Source organism: Pteronotus mesoamericanus, unplaced genomic scaffold, assembly GCF_021234165.1.
Source record: "Pteronotus mesoamericanus isolate MK-2021 breed Mesoamerican mustached bat unplaced genomic scaffold, CSHL_Meso_final scaffold_507, whole genome shotgun sequence".
Taxonomy (NCBI): domain Eukaryota; kingdom Metazoa; phylum Chordata; class Mammalia; order Chiroptera; family Mormoopidae; genus Pteronotus; species Pteronotus mesoamericanus.
The window spans coordinates 1224918-1239739 of record NW_026555319.1 but is presented as its reverse complement, the minus strand read 5'-3'; the positions used below and the strand labels follow the sequence as shown (position 1 = coordinate 1239739).

At 59.7% G+C, this 14822-nt stretch overlaps 1 protein-coding gene across 1 annotated transcript in view; it reads right to left on the bottom strand.

Annotated features, from left to right (window-relative positions):
- The window catches only part of TMEM132D (transmembrane protein 132D), a 162310-nt gene that overhangs the window by 48555 nt on the left and 98933 nt on the right, over window positions 1-14822 (bottom strand). Inside the window, exons 4-5 of the mRNA XM_054594006.1 lie at window positions 13389-13535; window positions 193-201 (exon numbers count right to left, since the gene is read on the bottom strand). Coding sequence (XP_054449981.1) covers window positions 193-201; window positions 13389-13535 — 156 coding nt within the window. The remainder of the gene's footprint in view (window positions 1-192; window positions 202-13388; window positions 13536-14822) is intronic.

Here is a 14822-nt window from a genome sequence, read left to right as displayed (position 1 = left end):
GGGGGCTGGTCTGCGGCCCTGGGAGAGCACAGAGGCGACGGGGGCGCGGCGAGCCCGGGTGTGGGGAAGCCCGCCGCTGCCCGCCCAGGGTGGCGAGGGCCGCAGGCCACCTTTTGGGGGGGGGGCACTTCAGGGCCCGGCGTCACGATGGCCACAATAAGCGAAAGGAATTTTCCTTCCCCTCCGCAAAACCCATTTGCGCTGGCAACATTCAGTTTGCATCTTCCCACAACCCTGCCCGAGGCCTCGGCTATGCTCCCTGAGGCTCAGGGCCCCGTCGCGGGGTCTCTCCGATGTCAGGTGGGGGGGCTTTTCTCTGCGGCCGGCCAGCGTGCTCGAGGGAGGGCCGGGGCAAGCTGTGCTGGCCTTTTTAGATGACGTGTACGTTTCAAAAAGAAAACATACACTAGTCTTAGAAGAAAATCTACTTCTGATATTAGCCACTGAACCTAAACTTGTTGACTTCCTTAGCTTTACATCCTCACTGTTTATCTTAAGATGACTATGTAAGAGCAGAAAGCAATCTTAATTTATCTTGCTAACAGGGACTCACGGCACGTCCTCTCTCTCGAGCCTTTCAGAGAGTTTGGCTACATCAATCCAAGGAGAACGCAACACTGAGCCTCCAACGCCAGCACCTGCTGCGTGACTGGGCGCCCGCACCTTCACAGACAGGCCTTCCCCCGGGACCCGCCTGGCGTCAGGGCGCCCTGCCCGCTCCCCCACCTTGGCCCGCTCCCCTGCGGGGGCGTGTGAGCGCCCCTGCAGGGCACGTCTGTAGCAGCAGCAGAAAACTGGGAACTCCCAGGTATTTCTCAGAATTGAAAACACTGATGCACGATCATTGCAAAGACTGCAAAGGAAAGACTGAGGCTCTAAGAGCGATGAGACAGGAGACATTTTGTGCGTTTTTTAAACACTGATTTCACACACAATACCGCACCTAGCTCAGGGTAGGTTCTCAAGAGAGTCTGAATTTAGGAGAAAATAATCATCACCCACAATCTCCCTGTCACTGAAATTCTGCCGTATTTCCCCTTCAGCGTCAGACACCGCTGTGAGGGGCGTTAAGCACACACCCCAGGACACAGGAAGCCTTTCCTCACGCCAGGAGCTCTTCAAGAACACCGCCTCCCTGGCTTTGCCACGCCCCGCTGCGCGACTCCACCCTGATCCGGTAGCCGGGCTCCAGCTGCCTCCCTGTGAGCTGGCACGTGAAGGCCGTGCCTGTGCGCAGGGCGGGCTCCTCGATGCAGGGCCGGGGCCAGGGGGCGCGTCCGCGGGTCTTGGCCCGCGCCACGAACGGGCTGCCTCTCCCGACGGGCAGCTCCAGGACGGGTTTCTCTCACCTGCAGCTGCGGCCGCGTGAGGCCGTGACATGGCAGGCTCCCGGCAGCGGCTGCGTGGGGAGCGGAGGCTTTCGCGTGTTACCCAGGTCCCACCCTGTAACTGCGTCTCATCCCACCTCGGGACACCTGAACCTCTCGTAAGGAAGAACTGCTGATAGGCTGTCCACGAAATTCAGAAGCCTGTGACTCTGGGTGGGAAAACTAACCGCACCTTTATTTTTAAAATTTTGTTTCTCACCTTCAACTGAAACCGAACCCACCCTTCACCAGCGTGTGCGGGCCACGCGCTCAGTTGCGGGGGCTTTTCACAGTGCGCCCCGCGGACGTCCTGCCGCGCCGGGTCTGCAGCAGCCACTGCAAAGCAGACCCCGCCCTGAACGCGGGCTTGAGGGCACAGGGGTTACTGGGCGCCCAGCCAGGCTTCCTTCCCGGGGTTTTACTGGGGGGCACACGGACCACATCACAGTTAAGCGCATGCTGAAAACGGCACTTCAATATGACTGTGTTGCCCAGTCTCCCTATGAATATTATTGTACAAAATAAAAAAGCATTACTCTGAGAAAAGGCTCCTGGGTGTCACAGAGTGGCGATCAGGAGAAACCACGTGTCCCGCATACTCCGCGCGGAGCCTCTGCCCAGGCTCGAGGAGCAGGGCCCGTGCCCCACGGACTGTGCCCGCCAGCGTCGGAGCAGACTAGACGCCCACTGAGACGCTCACTCCGTCCCCTGCCTCCCAGGAGGCCGGCGCAGGGCACGGCGGCCGTCCGGCTGCAGGGACACGGGCCCGCTGCAGACCGACGCCTCCGCCTGGTGACCAGCAACGCTGACTTCCGCCCGCGTTTGCACTGAGCAGTTAACTTCCTAGTCCCCGTGGTCCTGGTTTTCTGGTTTGTTTTGCTCTGTTTTGTAAGATAAACTCCCTTTTGAATTTAGTTACATTCAATTTAGAAGGAATTCACGGAGCAAGCGGGCAACTCTGCAAGGCTGGCGCGGACGCCGCGAAACCGAGAACTGGGCTCCGCTGGGGCCTGGGAAAGTGGGGCCAGAGCCCCTTCCCGTCTGTCAAAGCTCCTCCCCCGCTTCCCTCAAGGGGAGGAGGAAGCCGGCACCGCCCCGTCTCGCCCTCAGCGCCCCCCCCTTCGGCCCCCTCCCCCGTCTCCCCGGTTTTCAAGGGCTTTGCCCAGGTTTCCCTGCGAGGACCTGCTACCGTGGGCGCCTCCCAACCGAACGGCCGGCCTCCCACCCCGAGCAGCCGCTGCCTCCGGGCGGGCACCACCCGCCTCAGCACGTCCCTGGGCCTCGGGGTGACAGGGACACAGTGCAGGTGCGAGGCGAAGGCACAGCGAAGCCTGAGCCCGAGGCCGCCCGGGCCGAGAGGGCAGCTGCGGCCGTGGAGGGCCCCAGCCCGGGCGGCACGGTCGGGAGGGGCCTGCGACGGCTGCGTCCTGTGCCGCCGCTCCGACCCCGCGGGCCACCGCGCTGCCTGCTTCAGAGTCCAGAGGAGCGAGAAGAGGCCGCCCTCAGCCCCTTTACCTCGGTGATGCAGCGGGGGGTTTGTCCCTGAGACAGAGAGGGAGGCTCTGGGGCCCCCACACGTGCTGGCTGGGACCTGTGGTTTAAAGAAATGGCCCTGGACCTCTTCTCTGCTGCTCCAGGCGCTGAGCGTTTAAACTAGACGGAAGCGTTCCTTTGAGAAGTTTTAAAAACTTAGAAGAGAGTAGTCCAGTTTCTTTCTTTCTTTTTTTTTTTTTTTGCCTGTGCACCTCCAGTTTCCCCAACACCATTTATTGAATAGACTGTCTTTACCCCATTGTAGGTTCTTGCCCCCTCTGTCAAATATTGACCGCGTTGCTGTGGGTTTATTTCTGGGCTCTCTATTCTGCTCTATGTGCCTGTTTCTATGGCAGTACCAGGCTGTTTTGATTACTGTGGCCTTGCAGTATAGTTTGCTATCTGGTAGCGTGATCCTTCCAACTTTGCTCTTCTTTCTCAGGGCTGCAGAGGCTGTTCAGGGTCTTTTCTGGGTCCACATAAATTTTAAGATTATTTGTTCTCATTCTGAGAAGAATGACGTTGGTATTAATAGGAATTGCACTGATTCTGTAAATTGCTTTGCAGAGTAGGGTCATTTACCAATGTTAACCCTTCGCATGCATGATCACGACATAGGCTTCCACTTCTATCTTCTTCCATTTCTTTCTCCAGTGTCTTAAAATTTTCTGAGTACAGGTCTTTCACCTCCTTGGTTAAGTTTATTCCTAGGTGTTTTATTCACTTTGATGTAATTGTAAATAAGACTGTTTCCTTAGTTTCTCCTTCTGACTGTTACTAGTGTATAGGAATCCCATGACCAGAGCATGTTTAATTAAAAAAAAAACCAAAAGAATAATTTGATGATAATCTGGTGTCTGATAACCTAGTAGATCCCAATAAGCTGAAAATCAATTAATTTAAAATAAGACCTTAAAGTAGTATGTGAACGGAACCATAACATGCCGCCTGTGTGCCCGACCTCCTCCGCTGGCATGACACGGCCGAGGTGCCCCCACGCTTTCCCACGAATTGGCAGGCGGCCCTCTCCCACCGCTGTGTGCTTCTGTGGCTTAGACAGAGCTCAGTCTTTTATACGCTGACCAGCTGACAGATGTCTGGGTTTTCCCACCTTGGGCTATGACGGGAAAGGCAAAATCGCGGCTTCAGAAAGAAGCAGGGGCGGTCCAGAACTGGGGAGGAGGCGGGCGTTCACTGCCAATGGGCCAGAAGGGGCTTTTTCCAGCGGTAGAAATGTTCTAACACTAGATTGTGGTCATGCCTGAACAGCAAAGTGTCCTAAAACTTATCTAACTGCATACTGTTCTGTTTTGTTTAATTTTTATTGATTCTAGAGAGAGGGGAAGGGAGGGAGAGAAACATGGATGTGAGAGAGAAACGTCAGTAGGTCGCATCTTGCATGCGCCCCGACGGGGGACTGAACCTGAAACCCAGGCCCGTGCCCCAAGCAGCAATCAAACCCACGACCTTTCGGTCTGCGGGACGATGCTCCACCCGCTGAAACCCAGCCAGGGCTTACGCACACTTCCAACGGGCGCGTGTTCGGGTCTACAACTCATCACCCAGAAGCTTAAAAAAAGGGAAAACAGCTGTCAGCAGGAACACAGAGTCCCGTGCCTCATCGCTAATTTCTCCAACTACGCCCAAGTTCAAGTATGATTTGTAAGAAGAGAAGCGACACCAGGCCAGCTGGTAACAGAATTAATCACCAGGGTCGAGAGACTAAGAAGTCACCGAGGGAACTCTGTGAATTCATGGGCACACAGCGTGGAAGCTGAGAGCTGTCAGAAGAAAGGCACTGTTAGGAATGGTCTGAAGTCCAAAACGTGTACACTAAGAAATACCCTAAGACGTCTTGTCCAAAAGAACAACACTCCGTGAAATTTCAGAACCTAAAAAAAACAGGATACTTTCCACAGTTAGACTTCAATAAAGCTTCTTGGATGGATCCTATCATTTTTCTTTTGTTTCTTTTTCTAATGTTCCATGAAACACTATTATCTCTCTAAGCTGCTCCCCAGGCCTCCAAGCAACAGAAAGCACCCACAGTGGAGCACACCAGGGAGCGTGGAGGCTCCGGGAGGCTGGCGGGGCGCTCACTCCGAGAGCCACAGGGAGAAGGGGAGCGCAGCTCCGGCGCCAGACGGCTGGGCCAGCGAACCAGCGGACTTGCCGCGAGGGCGCGCTCTCCCGCCTCCCCGAAACGCCGAAGGCTATCTGGGTGCGCCCTATTGAGGTCCCCTTTTAACAACGTGCCCCTATCCAAACAGACGGGGGACAAATGCTAATGATTCTTAGCAGGCAACACAGGCTTTCAGAGTTTGCATTATGTGTATATGTTATGGTGACCTCTGCAAACACGAGTGCACACTTCACAGAGGTGTGGACAGAGGGCAACAGAAACGAAGCTACAGAATTGACCTACAGATGTACATACAGGCACATTTTCCCTGTACAGCTCTTGGCGTTTTCCCGTGTTCGCGGAGGAGGGCACATGGACTATGTGTGTGGATGCAGGCACACGTGCACATGTACACACAGTCGCTGAAGTCGCCGGTTCTGAAACGCACGTGAAGACAAAGAGCAGCCGTGTCCCATAGATGGAAAGCTGTGTGTCCTATCGGCTGTTCTGCTCCTTCAGATGCTGCCGGTCGTCGCCATGGATGACGAATGCCACCCTCAGCCAGGGCCCGCACCCACGGTGCGCCGGGCTGCCACTGAGGCCGCATCGGCGCCGCTGCGGCTGCAGCAGAGAGCGCCGCGGCCTGAGGTGCGGCCGCGCTGCAGAGGTCCCGTCGAGAGCAAAGGCGTTTCTGCAGAGCACGGCCACGCGGCAGTGACTCACTGTCGGCCGCCGCGGAGAGCGGGTGTTAAATAATTTAATTCTAAATTTGGTAGTCTACTTGGAAATGGGAGGCATTAAATAGCAAATATATGGAGGTAATAAAAGTAAAGCAACACCGGGGTAAATTAAGGCAAACCTCACACTTCCCTATGCGGCCTTATTATGGGATTGGACGGGTGTCAGGAAATGGCAAATGAGCTGGCCCACGGTGTAATTTCATGCAGAATCGGGCTCATAACTCCCCTTAACTGCGCTGCCACGTGCTCGACTCCCTGCGGCCTCCCCACTCCGTCCCTGTGTTTCCCGCGGAAGCAGGACAAGCAAGCTCACACGCCCTGGGACCGCTCTCGGGTGCCCCGGGCAGACACCACAGCCCAGCCTCCGGCGGTGCCCGCACCCGTGGCGCCCTCCGCGGCGCGTCTCCAGTGTGATCCTGGAGGAGCCGCCACGCCTCCTGCCATCCGCAGCCACTGGAACTCACACTCTTCCCCAGGAGCCCCTTCCCGCGGGCCGTCCTCGGAACGCCCGGGGCGGGCCCCAGCTGCACAGGCCACTTGTCCCCACTGCAGAGCCCATGTGCCGCTGGTGCCCGGGTTCCTCTCCGAGCTCCCCGCTCCCCTCCACGTGACACGCTCAGATCAGCCCGACATCACTCTACGTTGGTAACTACATCTAGGCCGTTCTTCATAATTGCTACGTAAGATTCCATGACATGAACACACCATCTTCTAAAACCAAGTCACCTCTCGACGGGCATCTCAGCTGCGTCCCACTGCCAGCTACTTTAAAATGCGATGACGGACACTCCCGCGCACGCCTCTGCCGGCCCGCACGGGGCTTCTGCCCGGGGGCGGTGAGCCAGAACTGTAGCTCCAGGGCCACGGGAGGCACGCCTGCGATTTCGTCAGCCTGGTCCGGCTCCGCTCCAGCGGGGAACCGTGATCGCAGGTCCCCGACAGTGCGTGAGGGTTCTGGGCCATCCCTCGTTCTCAGCAAGTTTATTATTTACATCTTTTTTTATTGGCCAATCAGATTTAAAAAAATGGATTGGAAACAATACCTCGGTCTGTTGTCTACCTAATGCAGAAGTTATTACAACACCCTTGAGTGGAAATGCTGCTGACAGGCGATGCGTCTGAACGCACCGAGGCAGCGCTGCCCACGCCGGGGAAGGCTGCGTGCCCAGCTCCAGCGACCCAGGGGTGTGCCGGGCGGGCCCGCTGAGACCGGGAACCGCAGCCCTGCCTCTCGCGGTCCAAGCACACCCAGCTGTGCGTCCTGCGTGTCCCATGCGTCCTGCGTGTCCCGCGCGTCCTGCACACACAGCCATTCTAGTAACTGACGAACAGGTCATGCACAGACCTCTCGGCCCATCGTTCTCGATGGCTCTGGTGCGTCTGCTCACGGCGCGGGGCTGCGTGGGACCCCAGGCTGACCGTGGTGCCACCAATGCAGAAGGTGGCACCCTCCCCCCCCCACTCCCGGTGACAGGCGAGGCAGCAGCACAGGACAGAGGAGTAACCCGACTCCCTGAACCTCACGCTCGCGTTCTGCCTGCCCTCCGCACACGGACGGCCAGACAGACACTAACATCAGGCCAGTGAGGACCCACAGCACTGGTGACGAGGGTGCTGAAAGCTTTCAGCCACCAACAGTCACGCGCACCGCGGACAGGCTCGCTTTCACACTTCGCAAGCGCCCTCCACTCCGGCGCCGCGAGGCACGCGGCCTGGGGCCCGGGTGGCCGGCTGCCGCGCTGCAGGCAGACCCCGGGAGGTGCCGCCGGTCCCCCCACGACGCGGACACTGAGAGCCTCGCGGTCCTTGCTCCCCGCCGCTTGGTCTGCCCTCTTGACATGGTCAAGCACCAGTCAACTGCCGTTACTAAAATCGTGCTTTCTTAAGCGCAGCGGCGTGTTCTGAACGCGCTGCAGCGCCTCCACCGCGAGTAGCTCCTGCCCACCCAGGGCGGCCGGGCAGGCGGCGGCAGGTCAGGCGCCCGTGGCGAGTGCCGCCCCATGGCAAGGACAAGGGCACGCCTGGGGCTCCGCCCAATGACCATTCCCACAGCCACGGCGTCACAACTGGATTTTTTCGCCTTCCATGACTCACCTTTGCCTGACCCGAAATCGCCCCGTGTTCACGACAGGAGTTTCCAGAAACGCGCTGAGCACATGAAGGGAAAACAGGGGTCCCAGGACCGTCTCCGTCTCCCCGCCCTGCGTCTGTGTGTGAGCAAAGCTGGCGTTACTGGGCAAGCTGTTCTGTAAAGCGCTGATTTTTGCAGCAGATCTGTTAGGATATAACTCGTATGCTATAAAAATCATTGTGTAAAGCGGTTCATGGTTTCTTCGCAGACCTGGACAACTGTGACCGCTACCTGGTGAGAACAGTTTTGTCCCAAGAGGCCCCGCACCCACAGCCAGCACGCTCCCCCCGAGCCCGGTGGCCGTTGCCCCGGCTCCGCACGGAGGCTTTGCCCGTCCTGACGTTCCGTGCCCGCGGGATCCGCTCCGTGTCCGTGTGCGTCCGGACCGCTTCGCACAGCATCCTGGCTCAGCCACGCGGCAGCAGGTGTCGGCCCCTCTGCAATGGCTGAGTCAGAGTCCCCCGCATGGGCAGCGGCACGTGTTCATGGGTTGCCTCGGGCTGCTGGGAAGTCCGTGGGTGTGGACTTGGGTGGACGTTTGCTTTCCACTCCCACGGGACACGCCTGCCTGCGCCGGCCTGAGGGCGGCTCCCGATCACCGCAGCCTGGTCCTGTGCTCTTTCTCCTTTTGAAATATTCTTGCAGGACGGGTTTTCAGGGAGTGCTCTTCCTTACTTTTCTTTCTTTCTCATTCTCCCCTCTGAAGTTCCTCTTCCTCCTGGAGCTCTCGCGCCCCGGAGGGCCAGGGCGTTCCGACATCCCCCCACGTCTCTGCTCTCAGACGGCGGCTTCTCGCTGGCTCCGCCCACCCTGCCCAAGGCACTGCCGATGACTCTGGGAACACGGGGCAGAGCTCAGCATCATCTCTGATCCACGCAGGAAATTCTGTCTTTGATCTTCAAATTCTCTGTTACGGTGGCATTTTCACGTCTCTGGGCGCTCTGCCTGTTAAAAGAGCCTGCTCCAAAAGGCGTCCCTTGAGCCGACACTGGCGCCTGCCCAGAGAGGACGCCCCGTTGGCGTGGACACACTCCTGCGCACCCGGGCCACACCTGCCGTCTGCGTTAGGGTAGGGTCCCCAGCTTCATGGCATCTGCAACCCCATTCGAGGCCCCTCGTCAGGTGCACTTGAGACACAGCCTTCGCACCCTCTTCTACCCACTTCCGCCTGCCCTGTGACGGCGTGCATCCCTATGTTCCTGGTGTGTGCTCCACGTGTGCAGGCCCCCACCCCTGCGGAGGGCCCTGGGCGCTTCCACGGGAACCTGCGAGAGGCAGGAGACGCCAGGCCCCCGGCTCTTTCCATCACCCTAGCGGAACGCCCTCAACACGCCCTGGCTGTAAATGGCTGAGACCGAGGTTTCTGGTTGCCTAACCCTCCCCGTCTGCTCTTCCATCTTTGGGACAAGCACAGGTTCTTGGCTGGCACAGGGCTGCCTGCAATAAATGATGGCTTCCACTTTACTTTGAAGCCTGGTGCACTCATGTGACTGGGCCCCAGCCAGTGAGAGGCAAGGGAGCATTAGGCGCTGGCATGAGTTTCCAAGAAAGCTGCTTACAGGAAGTTGATCCGGCTGGGAAGACCCTTTTCTGCCACTGTTCTTGGGCCCACAATGCAGATGTGACGACTGGCACTCCCGCAGCCGTCTCGCTCTGGGAGGGCGAAAGCCCCGTGTCAGCACCGCGTGGAAGGGAGACAGGCGCTCGGCCTACGGGGCTGGAGAGCGGCCACGCCCGCCCTGCCCACCTGCCCCAGGCGCCTGGGTGGGGGGGGTTCTGTTTAGCTTAAGTCACTCTTATTTGCATTAGAAATAAAATAATCAAACCTGATCCTAACAAATATAGTATGAGATATATCAAGCCTGTATATCCCAACTCTGAATGTACATTCATGATGTTAATATTTATCTACATTTGAAATAGCTTTTTTTCCTCTTGTGGCAGTTTTTACTTAAAATACGTTTGTTTTTAAATGAAATGTTACCTACAGTGAATAATGAATGGAAAATCATTATCTGAAGTAGATGAAAATTGTTAAAAAAAATAAATACCATTCCGGCTACGCCATCTCGTCTAGCCACAGCCTGTCAGCCAAGGACAGGGCCCGTAGAGACACCCCAAGCAAAGGAGACACGTTTCTCTTCAACTGGAAGTCTTGCCGGAGAACTGAGAAGCTTGTAGGTTTCTGTCACTCGGCTTTATGGAATATAATTTCATTGCTGGGTGCCTCCTGAAGTCATTTACATAGCAACGGCGCTCAGCTTTGGAAAACACTCCTCTACGCAGAAACAAGCAAAGAAATGAACATACACGGCTTTTGCCACACATTTATCTAAGTCTGCCAGGGCTGGAGCGAGCTGGACTCTGAAGACGCCCCACGGACCTGGACGGCCGGCGCACAGCGGGTGACCCTGCTCGCGCGCCCCACCATGCCGGGCAAACCCAGTCAAAACGGACCTGAGGGCCCCGATGGAATCCCTAGGGGCACACTGTGACAGTAAGGTTTTCCGCAACCAAACCTCTTCAAAGAGGAAGGCTGTGTGACACCGTAGGTGAAAAATCTTCAGCCGTTTCTATTAAGTTGACCACCGGCGCGTGAGTGACTCCTTAACCCATAGGACGGCACCTGCCCCAGTGACTGAGCGCCGTCAAGGCGACTCCGTGACCCGCAGTGCGTCACTGGCCGCAGAGACCCGCGACTCTCGCTAAGACCCGGCCTCTTCCCGCGTCGGAGACTGGGTCCTGGTTTTTAAGAACTAAAATGTATTGAAAGCAAGTAGAAACGACCGGTTTCCAAGGCAGAACCGCGCGGAAGCCTCCCCTCCGCGGCGCGCTCTCCATCTGCCGCCCGGCCCCGCGGGCACTGCCTGCCCAGCCCACTCCGTCCTGGCGAGCAGCGGCGTTTTTCTCCCACCGATTCCACGAAGACCGAAGAAAGAAGAAAAAATTTGAGGTGAAGATTAAAAGTTGACCATACAGGGAGGGTCAAAAGCAGGTTTACAGTTGTGAGTTCGTGAAACAGAGTTAATTCTTGCGTTACTATTTACTAGTTACTGTACTGCTTTCCACGGGGACCCGCCTTTGCCGCGCCTGCACGGACACGCGCATCGTATCCAAACGTCTGCCGGCACAACGGCCGCGCCAAGCGGGGACGCGCACAGTCCCAGCGGGTCACGGTCAGAAGCCTTCACCCTCAGCCTTCTGCCCCCGCCCCTGGCCCCCTGGGGAAATCGGCCGGCAGCCCTTCTGCCGCGAAGTACCTGTTCCTGGCTCCCCACCGGGGCCGCCGCTGTCCCAAGGAGGCCTGCTGGCAACAGCGTGGCGCATCCTTAGAGGTGGGCCCCGGGGCACCCTCGGTCCAGACCGTCGCTCAGCCGGCCCATGGGGCAGCTGGGGACGGCGCTGCGGCAGGGGCCGCACCGCGACCGGCAGGGCTCCCGGCAGGCGAGCCAGGGCCCTGCAGCTGCCCCCGAGGCGGAGGCCTCCCGGCGGCTGTGCGAGAACTGACTCCAAAGTAAACAGGGCCTCCAAGCAGCACGTCCGCACGTGGGCGCGTGTCCACTCACAAGCGTGTGCGTGTACATCCATGCACACATGCAAACACTGGCTTTGTGCCCACAGGTTCTGTGTGCACACAGGTTCTGTGTGCACACACTGTCTGTACATTTATCACATACACAGGTAACCAATCACTGCACATGCGGAGAGGACGCCCTCCGCAGGGACTCGTCCCGTCTCACTCAGGCACACGTGCGTGTGGGCTCAGCCCCGCCCCCTGGACCCACGCCAGGGAACAGAGAGCCGGCATCAGCGCCTCGCGGGGGAGGTGTGGCCCCCGCAGGGCGCGGCGCCCGGGCGTCAGGGCTGCTGAAGGAACAGCTGGACACTCCCCCAGGGCCCGCGCCCCTTAGAGAAGAGTGGCCCAGCGGACGACGACAGCGGCCCTCGCCCACGTCCACGCCTCGACCCCCTCCGCAGGCGCCGCGCCTCTGTCCACTGGGAGGCGGCGAGCCCGCGGGGGCCCTGCAGCCCTCGGCGCCCACTCACATGGCCGCGCCCTCACAGGGCGGCCCCCGACGGCCTCCTTCCTGCTCCTCCGGGCCCCGGGGAACCTAAGGGGCTCTGAGCCGGAAATTCAAAAGCAAAGCCATCGTCACCGCCATCGCCATCGTCCAAGGCCCGGCCCCTCTGCGTTTCACAGATGCTTTGCAGGTGACGGGGCGGCCCCTTCTACCAACACCGATCCACGGAGCAGGCAGCAAGAAGAGGACGGAGAAAACACAGCCGCTTTCTGCCCCGAATCCCTCCCCTGATGGAAATTGGCGCCACGTCTGTGTGCAGACCACTCACCGCCTGCAGCCTCCCCCTCGCTCCCTTCCCCCCGACTCCTGCCAACGGCCCAACACCAGCAGCCCCTTCACCGCGGTGCCGGCATTTCCCCCATCACACGATGCCTGTGCGCCCGGGAGGCCGCGCGGCCGCCAGCCTGGCACGGGGCGCTGTGGGCGCGTGGACAGCAGAGCTTGCCCACGGTTTCCTCCTTTTCTCCCATCAGCCCTACAAGGAAATCTTCCAGAAAAAGTCTAGAAACACTGCTCACAATAGGAAAGGCTCCCACGCCAGAGCTTCAGACTCGAGGACCCCAATCAGGGGCTGGAGCAGGGAGCCCACAGGCTAAGGGCACACAGGGGAGCACAGCGAGATCACCCCCGAAAGGGAGTCCAGTGCTCCTGGGAAACACACCGCAGAAAAGAGAAACAGCCACCTGCTAAACTCCAGGCCTCTACACTGGGATAAATAATGGAACATAAACGTATTTTCCAAACACAAAGCTGTGAATTTAAAACCCTGACTACAGAAATGAGTGAAGCGTTTCAAACCAGGGATTTGTTTGTTTGTTACTGTTTTAAGTTTCAGTAATAGAAAGAGCAAAGAGCCCCGTAAAAGTGGCAACAGGAGGTGACCGGACAGAACCCCCCGGCGAGGTTCCGGGAAGAAGGATTCAGTCGAGTCCGGCCGAGTGCCGCGCGCCCGCCCCCGCCCTGCTGTGCCCCAGCCGTCTCCTGTGCACGCGCATCCAGACGGTCATCTCTCCGCGGCTCTCGCTTCTTGCGCCTCAGCCAACGACCGAGCATGGGCACAGCCATGCGTGGCATGTCCGAGTCCGTGCAGCCCGCGGGCCGAGACACACGCTGGCTCAGCCAACCTTGCCCATGGGCGGTTTTGTCAGAGATGCCCGTACTCTGGGTCCCCCTCAAACACGGGTTTGACAAAGGCCACCGAGCAGAGTGACATCATTCACAGGTGACTTCGTCCATGTGGGCGAGTCCCCACAGGTCACCCAGCCTGCGCTGGGCCGGGCCGGGCCGGGCCTGTGCGCAGAGCCGCCCTGCTCCGAAGGCGTCACGCAAACCGCGCTGGATGCGGCTGCCCGCCAATCCGGGCGCAGGAAGCCACTGTCACAGCCAAATCTAAATACGGCGAAGGGCACTCACCTGTTCTCCGGGCCAGCAGGCTTCCTGTGACAGACGATGACAGCTGGAACGGACTTGCCGGCGCGGTCCGGGCTCTCCCTGACCTCCCAGACGGAGGGGCTGCTGGCTCGGACCCCCGCGACACGCACGCCCTTCTTCACCGTCGCCCTGTGGGAGACAGGAAGTGCTCAGCTGCGCCCTCCGCGGGCCCCTGGGTGGCAGTGGGCCCGGGGCACCCGGCGGGTGTCGGCTCCAGGGTCGGAGTGGATGGGACACAGGCAGCCCCATTCCCGCCCCCTGACCTGTTTCCCTGGGGAAGGGGAAGGGACTTGGAGCGAGGACACCAGGGGACAGACAGGGCGGCCTGAGGGCGCCTGGGCAGACGGCGGCGCCGAGAGGGGCAGACGGGGCCGCCTCCAGGTTTGCGACGGCCGCACCGTGGGAAAGTGGCAGCAAGGGGGACCCCGTCTCCGTCCCCACCTCCCCCATCGTGTCCGGGGCAGCAGGCTGTCCACTGGGGAAACGACACCCTTCCTGACTCACGAGTGAGACTGCACATCCCTCTGGCTCACAGCCCAGCAAACCCCTGCCAAGCGAGGCTTTGTTGAGCCCCGTCCTTCCCTCTCTTCTCTCAGCCGCAGAGAAGAGCAGGCTCTCCGTTCCCTCAACGGGGCGCACGGCCCCACCCTGCGATCGCGCCTCCACTCTGCATTGTCACTGAGCCTGGGCGACTCCACAGCGTCTCCCACCGCGTCCGCACGGGCTCGGGACAGGATTTCCTTCAAAAGCCACCATCAGCCTCCCCGACGTCCTGCCCCGGCCCCGTGAGCTCTGGGAGCCCCGTCCCTCCTGTCCCGTCGCGCGGACTCGGCTGTGGCTTCCAGCCGGTCCTGCCGGACGCGGTCGAGCTGAGCGGAGCTCCGCAGGGCCCGCCCCGGGGGCGCCCCGATCGAATGCGCGGGGTCCATGAGCTTTTCTGCAGTGTGAAGTCCAGCCAGCAGCCCAGCTCAGCCCTGAACCGCAACGCAGGCATGTATTCGAGCAGCACCGACTCCGCACGTGGGCAGCTGACGCAGTAACCCGCGCGCCGGGAACACGCTCGGGACTGTGAACCCAGGGTCGGACGACAAGGAAGCGCGCTGGGACGCCCTGCGCTTCCCGCCCGCGTACGAGCCTGTGCTGATCCGCAGGGACCTTCCGTCCCAGACCCTGTGGATTCCCGCACAGAAGCGGGAAGCGGGAAGCGAGCTCCCAGGGAGCCCCGACCCCCGCCTGCCGCGCCCGCACCCTCCAGAGTGGCCCCGAGGAGCGGCCAGGACACACGCCTCCGTCCTAAGGAAAAGCCTGGGCGACCGCGAACAGTTCGCACCTACAGGGCGCCTCTGGGGCGGAGCTGCCCGCGTTGCCCGAACCTCAGTGAGAAGGCAGGCAGGCGGGCACACTGCCAACGCCCGG